Raw genomic sequence first — 12,837 nt, forward strand, 5'->3', positions numbered from 1 at the left:
TAGTGATACTGCCTCAGAAACCCAAGGAGGGGTCGCTATGAGTCGGGTCTGACTCTATGGCACAAAACAACAACCACCACCACCAAGAAAGAGGAGCCAGGAGCAGAGAATGTCATTTGGACCCAGGGCCCCTGTGCTGGGATCCACCTATGAATAAGAGATACAGAGGCAGAAAGCCTTCCCCTAGAGCTGGCACTCTGAAATCAGACTCTAGACTCCTAAACTGTAAGAGAATTAATTTCTGTTTGTTAAAGCCATTCACTTGTGGTATTTCTGTTGTAGCAGCACTAGGGTGTAAACATAAAAGTTCATAAAACATAAAACTAAGACAGGGTGTAAACTAAAAGTTAAATTTTTCCTGTAACTGCTGCCTCTCAATCATGCTGTCTCAGATCCCTTTCGCCCTGGGTACTGCACCTATTGATAGCTGTCTCTGATTTCATAGTGTTCCAGTCTTTTTTCAGTTATTAGAATTCTTTCAAGTCCTTAAAACCTGTTTTGCTTATTTTAAAACTTCAATTTCATGTTCAGTGTAAGGTCCTCTTCTCTACTCCATACCCCCAAGGCAGGCTGGAATGGCTGTAGGGGCTGGGGCTGGGCTGGGGCTGCTCAACCCACTTCTCCCTTTCTTTTCCCCCTGCACTTCCCTTCTGGGGTTGGGCTGAAGGAGAGATAAGAGAGGCTGAGATTCCCCACAGAGTGGTCCCATAGGGATGTTTCAGCTCATCTAGTTAACATTAAACAGACCGTTGGTTCTCTCTGTGAAACACGCATCCAGATGTGGACTCTCTCCCTGCATATACATCGCCTGGTGTTAGATATCTGGCTTGGAACTGACCTCTTCCTCCTATCCTCTACCCAGCCCCTTCCACCAGTCGTTTGTTACTAGAGTCCCTCCACCTAAGCACCCTCTTGGTATGGGGCACCAGCAAGACCTGGCCATCTTCTACAGTATCCTTTTTCTTCATACTCAGAACAACAGCATGAGCCCTAAAACTCCAATTATTCTGTGCCTTCCAGAGAAGTGATAAACATCAGTTTCAACATAGAGGGGGATCTGGTGGAAAGTGGGACTTCTGCATGTAACCACCTTTCACTGCCCAAACTTTACATGTGATTCTCTTGATCCCTTCTCCCACAACCTCAGAAAACATGAAATCCCTCCCATCCCCTACAATAAGGAGCTCTGGTGATACAGTAGTTAAGGCATTTGGCTTGTAACCAAAAGCAGTGGTTCAAACCCACCAGCCACTCCTCAAAAGAAAGATGAGACAGTCTGTTTCTATAAAGAGTTACAGTCTTGGAAACCCAATGGGGGTTGCTATCTATTGGAAGTGACTTGATGGCAGTGGGTTTGGTTTTTGGTTTTTCCCCCACAATGAGGAAAACGAAAATAAATTGGCTATCTTCAAAAACCATAACCACTCTTTAAACTTCCTTCACTTTTAGTCCTCCCCTTATTTAGCCTGGCAGAGACGGGTTAAGAGGAGCAAAAATAGTACTGCTTTTTGGTTAAGACCTGGGGTTGTGGCTGAACAAAACAGTTCATGGTCCCTTGAATACATGGATGTTGTTGTTGTGTGCCATCGAGTCAGAACTGACTCATAGCAACCCCTCCTTGGGTTTCCGAGGCAGTATCACTACGGAAGTAGATTGCCCAACCTTCCTTCTGAGGAGTGGCTGGTGGATTTGAACCGCCAGCCTTCTGGTTAGGCACTATGCTACCAGAGCTCCCTAATACATGGATACTCAGAGCCTTTTGTTTTCAGCTCTGGTGGCGAATTCTATCACTCACCACTACTTCTATTGTTTCACATCAATGTCTATGATAACCTACTTGTCAGAAGCCATTCTTCTATATTATATCATGAACCTGTCATGATGAAGGTATAATTCTGAAGAATTTTCTTGGACTTCCCTAGGGCTGAGCCTAGAAAATAGCAAAGTACACAAAGTTTACCTTTAATGCCAAGCATCCCCATCAACAACTCAGACCAAACCTCCCTAGTTTATTCCCAGGAATCTCAAGGCTCAAAGGGCTTTATATGCAGCAACTGCTATATATAGTTAAGTGTGAGATGTTAATTAGTTTAAAAGGGTCTTCAGAAGAACCAAAAGGCCATCAAAATGGGGGGGGGGGGAAAAAAGGAATCCCAAAATGTACAACTTCTGACAGAATGATCCGGGGGAAGAAACATTCGTTGATTCGGGTACCAAAAGATAGCTGTGATAGTTGTTTACTCCCTCCATTTATAAGTATGGTCCTATCAAACTCCTATCTACTCCTCTCTAGGACACTTTGATCCTTCTCTTTCTCTAAACTCCTCTCCCAAAAACCTCAATTTCTGGTCAGATTTCACTGCTAACACTTCTGAGTGTGACTTCTCTCAGCCCACGCAATTACTGTTGGGATGAGCATGTCCTTGAATAAAGACTATCACACCAACTCTAAGACAGAAAGCTGGAGATCAAATGGTCACCTACTGTCTTGGCTTCTGACTACCAATGTGTCTAGTATGCATGCATGAACACGTACACACACACACAAATTCGTACACATGACATTTATCACAAAATTAACATGATCCCACACTATTTAAGCATGAGAAAGTATTCAGAAAAAAATTCTTAAGTTTCAGTTTTTTTAAGAAAACTATTTTTAAACTCAAATAATCCACTTTAAGAGAATGTGACCGAATGCTTTATTGTGTAAATGCTGCAATAGAAAAATTAAAAGACAAAGAGAAAGAAAAAAACAAAGTCATTTCAATAATTTAACATAACTCTAGGCAAATAATTACTCCTGACATGCAAGTGTCTCAACAAGAGAGCTGTCTGTGCCTTTAACACTTGGCTGGTCTCCACATAGTGACAAACCTCTGAGTATCATTTGGTCCATGGCAGAATGAGCTTTAGCACAATAAAGCAGCTGCAAGGACAGTAATTTTGTGATATATCAAATATTTTAAATTCCCACATATTAACTTTGTAATTTTTACAAAAAAAAAAGAAATAATTAGATTGTCGATGTAATGGAATTCACCATACTTCTCCCTTTAGAAGGCGTAATAACTCCCACTATTAGGAGTGCCCTACTTCCGTAGTGATACTGCCTCAGAAACCCAAGGAGGGGTCGCTATGAGTTGGGTCCAACTCGACGACACATAACAACACAACAACCTCAAAACTAATTGGGAGGAAATCTCCTACGGCATCATATCCACCAACACTTAACAACAAAATTGCAATTTCCTTAGACTGGAAACTCAGACACTCTTTATTGATTTATTGACACTGGGAGACAAAACTATCAAAATACCAAAACCACTGCCATCGACTCTATTCCTACTCATAGCGACCTTGGAGAACAGAGTAGAACTGCCACATAGGGTTTCCAAGGCTATAAATCTTTATGGAAGCAGACTGCCTCATCTTTTTCTCACAGAGCTGCTGGTTGTAACTGCCGACCTTTTGGTTAGCAGCCAAATGGTTTAACCACTACATCTCCAGAGCTTCTTAAAACTATCAATGTATAAGATAAATCAGATCAGATTGCAGTGATTAAGTAACACTCTATCCCTGTATACTGTACACCAAAGTTAGGTCACAAACTTCATGGTAAAAATGCTAACTCTGGGCAAGGAGTAAAAACATATAAAGACGAGTTCCACACCTCTCAAGGCAACTCAAAATACAATGTTAATGTGAAGTCGGAGGTATTTTATGTGAAAGACTGTGAAATTGAGAAAAAGAAATGTATTCAAATAATCCTTGAGAGCGTTTCCAAAAACTGTTTTCAAAATCATTTCTTTTTGATTTGTCAGCAGAACTTAGTTTTTGAGGTAACAATTAAAAAGAAATAAAAACTACTATCTCATACACTCCCCCAAGGTTTAAATCAATATTATTTAAAAAGTGGCACAGCATAAAGGTTAAAAGCAAACTCTGGAGCTAGACTATTTGTCTCCAATTCCTGGCTTTCCCATTTATTAGCTGTGTGACCTTGGGCAAATTACTTAACATCTCTGTATCTATAAAAATGGGATAGTAATACAAATACTTATCTCATCCAGTTACTGTGAGGATTGTGTGAATTAATATACATAAAGTGCTTAGAACATGGTGCTTAACACAAATTCTATAGGCTTTGGTGCGAACATTGGTCAGCACAGTCAGCTGGCAATAGGTCAGAGGTCTGAGTCTACCCAGTGGGACCTCGGGAGAAAAGCTAGTGATTTATTTCTAAAAATTCAGCCATAGAAACCCCTATGGAACACAGTGCTACTGTGACATGCATGGTGTCACCATAAGTCAGAGTTGACTGATGGCAACTGGTTTGGTTTTTGGTTATTTTTATAAAGAAAATTTCTTAATTTCATCTCTTCAAGATGTTACTGTGAGTTTTGTCTGTAATACAAAAAGAAAGATGTTTAATTATTAATACTTCTAAATATATACTATCTATTTATAGTATGGAATCAATAATTCCCAAAAATTCAAAACTAGAGTTCACCAAATACTGAACATGTCTCTTCATCTTTATGTCAGTGTCCAGGAGAAGCGCAAAGCTCCATGTCCCACCCCCACTCCATCATCTCCTTCAAAAATCTTAATGATCAATAATTAAGAACGTTAAGTTCAAGGGCATTGATGGTACAATGTCTTATGAAAGTGAAGTTTTCAAAAGAGATAAAAGTCGGAGTGCACAGAGTGTTCTTCTTGCTCCCATTTTTACTGGCTACCCAACAACAGCTGGGGCTGATACTGTGGGAGCAGAGGTCAGTTTCCACTGTCTCTCCTGACAAGGTAGATCTCCTCCTGAGCCAGGTCTGACCCAGCCTGAGCCAAGGAACACTTAGAAGAGAAATGCATTCTCCCTGGGCTGACCATGTCTTTGAGTCCTTACTCTCTGGTTCTAGCAGGAGTGCTCCTGAACAGCCTGCCTTATTCACTACATGTCAGGTCTGGGAGGTGGGGAATGGCTTTAAGCACATAGGCTACTTGGAGCTCTGGTGGCATAGTGCCTAAGGTATTTAACTGCTAGCCAGAAGGTTGGTGGTTCAAACCCACCAGCCACTCTATGGAAGGAAGACTGGGTGATCTACTTCTGTAAAGATTTACTGCCTCATTTTTTAAATTTATTTTATTATTATTATTATTATTTCTGTTGGAGCCATTTGAGCTTTAGAGAAAGATGCCTACAACAATGGTCAGGTTCAACCTTCTAGAGTTCTACCTTGTAATTTTGACCCCAGCTAACAGCAAAGTGTTCTTTGGTCTCTTATTGCCTTCCTTGTATAGTTATCTCCCACAAGACCTCACGGGGATAGTATTCTGAATTCCAATATACCTGATTCCCTAAACACTCATCTTATTTCACAATTTCACCATGTTTTTTAACCATTACATTTTACCATACAAATAGTACAATTTCTCCTACTTGTATATATGCCTGTGCTCAGATTTCAGTATTATCCCAAAACCAAACCCACTACTGACTCATAGCAACCCTACAGGAAAGAGTGGAACTGCCCCATAGGGTTTCCAAAGCTGTAATCTTTATGGAAGTAAACTTTTCACATCTGTCTCACACAAAGCAGCTGGTGGGTTCGATTCACCACCCTTTTGCTTAGCAGCTGAGCACTTTAACTACTGTGCCGCCAGGGTTCCTACATTTTAGTATAGACTAAGCCTATTTTAAAGGCTCTTAAAAAAGGTCAATATGAAAGAATTTAACAAAGCACATACCATTTTATCTTTCAAAAGTATTTTGAACTTTTGAATGCAAACGCTGTATGGTTAAAGAAAAACAATATCATTGCCTATAATGCTACACACTTTCACAAATTTACAAATACAAATGAAGAAATCTTTGGAAACTAAGTATATTTAACAAAGTAATTTCATTTCTATGTTGCTTTGTTTTGGATGGATTGGATTGCTTTCAATTAACTTGCCTTTCTTCTTCCTGCAATGCTAATGATAGTATAAATCATCCTTCCTTTCTACCAGCCAGGTACAATTCGAATTTCTTCAAAGGAATTCTAGATTGGTATTACTGAGGTGAGTTCAAAGGATACTGTTGGAAATGAACTAGATTATGTCTCTCTTAAACACATTCACATAAGATGTTACAAATAAAACTACAAATGAAATCCAATTTTAAAAGCAAGGGATTGTTTCAATACTGTGATTTTGTTGCCTCAAACATTAGTTGAAATATGCAATACACTGGCCAAAATTTAAATAGGACAGGTTGCTGTTACTGTTGTTATAAGAGTTTACCTTTTGGTCCTAATTGTTATCATCATTTTAATTATTAATTACAATAAACTGTCTACTATATGCTATTATAGGAATTGGGGTACAGAAATAAACAATATTTGATAAAACTACAAATAAACCTTTTTTACATTATGAATACTTTTCAAAAACATGAGATATTGTATAACTGATAATTCACTATAATAAGATTTATTGATTTATTTACCTTAGATTTAGAGTACAAATCCAATCAAATTATTCTCTCTCCCCTCCATATAGCCAATGGTTAATTTACTGATGCTGAGATCCCAATGGGAAGCTCAAATAGTAACTTTACTCCTACCTCTTCTTTTTAGTCATTTTAAGCTGGATAATTTTTAAAATGTTCAATTTTATATCTGGGACATAGCTCCTGAAAATGATTGTTTTAATGTTCAGTTATTAAAGCTGAACAGGAGTGCCTGGGGGAGCAGGGAAGACTTTGTAATTCTTTCATTGAGTTGCTCCCCTAGTCACTGTCTGATCAGTTTCTTGAGTGTTACCTGGAAGCAGTTAATGGGTTGCTTATTCAGTAGTGAAGCTGGCTGTCTTCTGATGTCTTCTCATAATGCCCTGCTGCCCCTGAGGTGTTATTTGGCAATAAATGGTCAATTGACATTTCAGTGTACAAAATTTAATTACCCGTTTTCTCTACTGTTAAAAAAGAAAGACTAGGAAAACAACTATTCAGACTTAACTGCAATGCTTATTTAACCCTTCAATGGTTGGGTGATTAACATACTTTTTTAACCTTAATATATTTTCAAGAAGGAAAACAATGTAGATTGTAATAGTACGAAGAAACACTACTACATCAACAGACACTTCTAAAACCTTTCATCAAAGTACAATAAGCCTCTTTCTCTAAATTTTATTCCTGATTCTATCAACATGCATTATAAGAAATCACATCACAAAGTACCACAATGAGAAGCATCCGCTTCTAAGTGAAATGTGACCATGTTTCCATGGCAATTTCAGAGACAGTAAACACTCTGACTGAAGCCGCTGGGATAAAAAAAAAAAAAAAAATCCACCTAAGAGGTTCAGTGCTATTGATACAGCTGAATCATACCTCAGAAGAATTATAGCCACCCAATTATAGCCACCAGTGCACACTCACAGTACCCCTTGTGGTAAAGACTGACCAGCTCCGCTTTCAATCAGATTGTTGTTGTTCCCAAATTCACCCCTAAATTGATTACTGGGAACATTTAACACATACTTCTACAAGGGGGGACGGGAAGAGTCCATAAATACTGATTAGTTCCCAGGCCAATCTACAAAACCCTGTACAACTCAGTGTGCCTACAATTTTAAATAAGTTTTCGATTATACTTAACTTCCCTTCATAAGTGTCTGTAAAAAAATGCTTTCAGAGCTCCAACTTAAATGATGAAACCCATATTTCATCATTCCTCTAAAAGAGTAAATATTCCTATGACCCAGGTTCTTATTCTCTCTGTTATCAGTTTATAAGAATACAACCCTCCACAAACTCAACTCTCTGCAGGGACGCAAGAGAAGCAAGCCTGGTATAAAACAACAGGTGTGAGTTCCATGTACAAACTCCAAGTACAGCACCTGCCAAGTTGTTCTCCCTTTCAAAACGCAGTGCAAGTCTAACAAAGTGGACAAAGTTTACAATCTCATTCTTGAGTCAATGCACTCCAGGTGTTCTGAAGTTGGAAGGGAGGAAATGAGGAGAAAGGGTCATTTTCCATATAAGTTTTGGGTCCCAAGATTGAGACTCCTCTTCCACCCTCTTACATGTTCAGGTTGTTTCTAACCTAGAAAGGGTGCATGTATTGTGGATTCCTACATCTAAGAGACAGTATAGGAAGAGGACACACTCCAGCGTGAAGCACACAGGTTTGAATCCTAACTCTACACTTATCCCACAGCTCTCTGTGCTTCCCTCTCCTACTTTGGAGGGTTTGCTGTGAGGATTAAGTGATATATGAACGCTCTTAGCTCACTGCCCTACTTATTATCCAAACCCCAAACAAAACCTCTTGCTGTCAAGCCAATTCCAACTCATAGTGAGCTTACAGGACAGAGTACAACTAACTGCTCCATAGGGTTTCCAAGTCTGTAATCTTATGGAAGCAGACCATTATTACTTCTTTCTCTGAGCTGCTGGAAAGGCACTTAAAAATGGAGATTCTATTCCCCTTTCCTCTTTGAGGAGAGTCATACTTCTGATGTGGCTCAATGGGCATCCAAAGCACACCTTTGCTGCAGCTCAGAAACCCACTCCTCCACCTCTCCAGTGAGCATGACAGGATACGATTGGCCACGATATAAAGTAATGAAACATGGACAACACTAAAGCCATTACTTTAACTGCTTTGGTGAAGATTTCAGGCTCTTATTTACATCTGCTATCTTTATTCTTCATACTCATGTCCATGAGATCCAACTGATAATTTGTACTATTTGCCTAGAGAATTAATATTTAAGTAGAATCAAAAGGAAATGAGAAAAAGTAGAACCCTTCAACATGTTTCACATAATGGGAGAAAAAGCACTTGATCTTTTAAAAACATGTGTGTATGTCAGTTCCCACAATTGACTATAAAGATTAAGCTACACTGCTTTCTAATTCTAGAACACTACAAAATTATGGAACTATACACTATGTTGTTTAATATTAAATATTTTAAACCCTATATACTTGACATCAAGTACCAGATAGAGAATCGGTCTAATTTCTTAATTAGAAATATTTAAAAGCAGAATAGTACACAATTGTTGGAATTTAGCAGTCCTGCGTATAACTTACTGTCCTTTCAAAACACAAGTCATGGAGAGGCAATTAAGATGAACTCTATTGCATGACTGTGGTATATAATAACACACTTACAAGAAACTGCAGAATTTACTAATGCCAATACCATCAATAAATACACAGAAAAGAATGGGGAAACACCGAAAGATTAAAGAGAACCCAGTTTAACTCATACGTTAAATTTTTTAAAGTTCAGGACCAGGCATAGAAGAGACTAAACATAATAACATTAGAAAGGTTTTCAGAAGATGTATAATGATAAATATCGTCATTGTTTTCATCAGCTCAGAAGGAAATTGTTTTCTCAACTAAACACATGTTTTCACAAATTAAGGAGGGTAGATTTACTGAAAACATTTCTTTTATTTAATATACAAGACAGTCTGTTTTTTGGCAAGATAGAGGAATGCACTGTTCTGATTTATCCAATATTTGAGTTAATAGAGAATTAGCATTCAAATAATTAGAATAGAAACAATACTGTAAATTAAGCTGAAAACAATATTTGATAATTCACAAGCTTTTAGTAGCTCAGGATTATGATCATGAATATCAATTATTACTATGGTATGGATATAAGGAACAATAATTAATTATTTTGATTAATATAGACATCCTAAAATCTTTCTGTGTTGTATGTTTTAATGCCAGTAAAAATAACTGTCAAAATGTGTAGAATGCATTTTCTCTCCAGACAGAATATGTGTTATTTGTCTCTCAAATGATCTAGCCTTTTTCAAAAGCTCTCATGTTTAGTTCACCGAAGTGAACAAACCACGGAGCAGCAGATTCAAGATGTCAACAGAAAGGTCCTTCATCTGTGGAGGGAATGGAACAGAGCCCATCCCACTGGAAGGGAAGGAAGGCTTCAAAACAGACTCAAGCATTGCTGCCAATCAATAACCTACTTGGTTACCTTGAAGATTATCTGATTGACCACAATGACCAGGCAGTCCTCTAAGGTATCAAAAATGTTTGAAAACATTTGAAGATATGAGGCTTATAGAACTCCAGCCTAAATTCTATCATATAAATCATGAGCTTCAATAGTTCACCTAAGGCATATATAAATATATATGTTTATATCTGCCCGGGAGCTCTGGTAGCATAGTGCTTAAGGCACTTGACTGCTAACCAGAAGGCTGGTGGTTCAAACCCACCAGCCACTCCTCAGAAGGAAGATGGGGCAATCTACTTCTCTAGTGATACTACCTCAGCAACCCAAGGAGGGGTCACTATGAGTCGGGTCTGACTCAATAGCACGTAACAACAACAACAACAGATCTGCACAGCATATTTACAAAAAATATAAGATGTGTAAGAAAGTAGTTCATCTATGGAGGTAGACTATGAGACCAGGGGTGTGGAGTGGCTGGAAGACTTAAGCATGTATTACTTTTCAGTAAGACTTCATTTGAAATAATAATAATAATTTATTTTCTAGTATCTTTCAATATTATAGGTCATTTACTAAATATTTAATTTTCTACTATATAGAGAAAAGGTCAAGTTGATACTCTTGTCTCCCTCCTTTTTTGGTACAAAAAGAAACTTCAAAACAGGAAGCCAGCATTACTCTCTACCAACTCTTCTGAGAATATAGCACAATTTAAAATGGCAAATTTATTTGCAAAAATTTGTACAGTGCTTATACTCTACTATTTTTATTTTTTACAATATTACAGAACCCACTGCTTTTTTTATTTATCTTTTCAATGCCTGTTTTCAAATACAGGATCACATATAGTATCAACGTCTTAGAATGCAAAATGTACATGTTTCCTTTCTAATGGCTATGTTTTTAAGTTTCAAAACAATATGCTTTTCTGACACCTGGATTTAAAGAAAAATGATTATTTCCCTTTTATCCAAATTCACACCCAGTGAACATTTCTTTTCAAATAATCTAAAAGCCACAAAATAACAGAAACTACTACAAGTCATTTGCAACTACCACCCACTCTTCTTTTAATATAGAAATCTCCTTGTTGGTTTTCAGCTTTCATGTGTCAGTGTTGGGAAAAAGCCTAGACCATACTTGGAGCTAGGTGGATGTGCCATAGGCACAGTCTACCCACACTGGTGCTCTCGCTCCAGTTTAGAGCTTGAGAAAGAGACACTCATGTCGCAGTAACACAGCTTAAATTTGAACAGGGGTTGTGAATGCACCTGCACACCAAGAGAGCTGAACAGTAGTTCCAAGTCAGTCTTTCATTATCATCATAGCTTTTGTTATAAGTAGTTTCTAGTTTCGTACTGACTCTGAGAGTCAGGCTTCGGTGCCAAAATTGATTTTAATCTCACATGCACACTATTACCCACATGCATTTATGCTAAGAGGCCCTTTTCCAGAGTCAGTAAGAGGGCTTTTACTTCCAGGAGACCTAAACTCAAAGTCATGACCCTCAAAAAATGAAATCCCGAACTGAGGAAACAAGCCTGAAATGGAAGGAAGACGAAAACATATTTGGGGGTGGGGGCTGCGGATTCCTTGCCAAACAGATGGAAAGCAATCCTGTTCTGGTGGTTAGAGGGTCAGAAAGCTTTTTCCTGGATATGGAGGAAACCACAAGGTCAAGGGATGAGGCTTCAGGGATTGGCTGCTTTCCGGTTGCGCTTTCCGCATGGCAGAAACTATGGTGTCCACCGCTCTTTACTTTGCTGCAAGGGTTCACTGAAAACTCTGCCTATCGGGAAAGTTTGTGTTTCTAGAATTTCGGGAACGTTTCAGTCTGGAGAGGAATTTTTTCTTTCTTTTTTTTTTCTTTCACTTGAGAGTAAGCTATGCATTTCCTGTTCTGTGAAGAAAAGCTAACCCTTCGCTAGCGAGCAGTGCGCAGCGGTCCAGGGGTGTCTGCACGTATCCTGAGTGCGCCCTTCCTCCCTGCATCAACGGTTTAGAGCTTTCAGGGAAATGAGGAAAGGCATCCATCAACACTCGGAGGGCGCTGAGCGGAACTTTTCCTCGGCTGCCCGTCAGGGCGGAAAAAAAGTCACTTCTGCTTCTCACCGCCAAGAGCTGAGTCTGGGAACCTCCGGACAAGGGAGGAAGGTTTGGTATTGAAGAGGGTGTGAAGGAGAAAACAATACTGAGCCCGAGATGCCTCCGGGGACCTAGCATCCTGCCCGGGCCGCCGACACCCGCGCCAGCCCCACTACGCTCCGGAGACTGCGTGGCCTCGCTTACCTTAATGATGCTACTGCGCCGGGGGGTAGCCCGCACCGCCTCCAGGAGGCTGGCCTCGCCGTCGGCTGGGGCTCCGGCGGCGCCCGGCAGCGCGACCCCGCCACGAAGGTCTCTCGTCCGGCCTGCAACGCCCACTGCCAAGCCGTCTCTAGAGACGGCGTCAGGGCCCACCCGGGGGTCGTCTTCGCTCCCTGCGGCGTCGGGCGGCGCTGGACCCTCTCTGCCCGCCGCACCCTCAGCCATGGCAGAGCGCGTGTCCGGCTTCCCGGGGGGAGATGGCACGCCCGGTAGCGGAGTCCAGCCGCCGGACGCGGGCGCGCTTCTGCACCCGAAGGCAGCCCCGCCAGATTTTGTTTCAACGCTCAGAGGCGGCGGCGGCGGCAACTTTCTGGACAGGAGGCATCGCTCGGGTGGAGATGTCCGCAGGCTTTTGGTCCAGAAGGCCGGCAGTCCGGCGTGGGGGCACGGCCACGGGGTGGGGCAGGGATGTGAGCAGGATCCAGAGGGAGAGAAATGTGATGCCAACCCCTGCTATGCGCCAGACAAAGGGGGCACC

General features: G+C 40.3%; 1 protein-coding gene across 1 annotated transcript in view; it reads right to left on the bottom strand.

The window, feature by feature from the left end:
• PLCL1 (phospholipase C like 1 (inactive)) overlaps positions 1–12,524 on the bottom strand; it is a 444,876-nt gene extending 432,352 nt beyond the window's left edge. Inside the window, exon 1 of the mRNA XM_007935359.1 lies at positions 12,282–12,524. Coding sequence (XP_007933550.1) covers positions 12,282–12,524 — 243 coding nt within the window. The remainder of the gene's footprint in view (positions 1–12,281) is intronic.
• Positions 12,525–12,837: the final 313 nt, after the last annotated feature.

The sequence above is a fragment of the Orycteropus afer genome, unplaced genomic scaffold (assembly GCF_000298275.1).
Source record: "Orycteropus afer afer isolate SDZICR_OR568_19922 unplaced genomic scaffold, OryAfe1.0 scaffold00002, whole genome shotgun sequence".
Lineage (NCBI taxonomy): Eukaryota > Metazoa > Chordata > Mammalia > Tubulidentata > Orycteropodidae > Orycteropus > Orycteropus afer.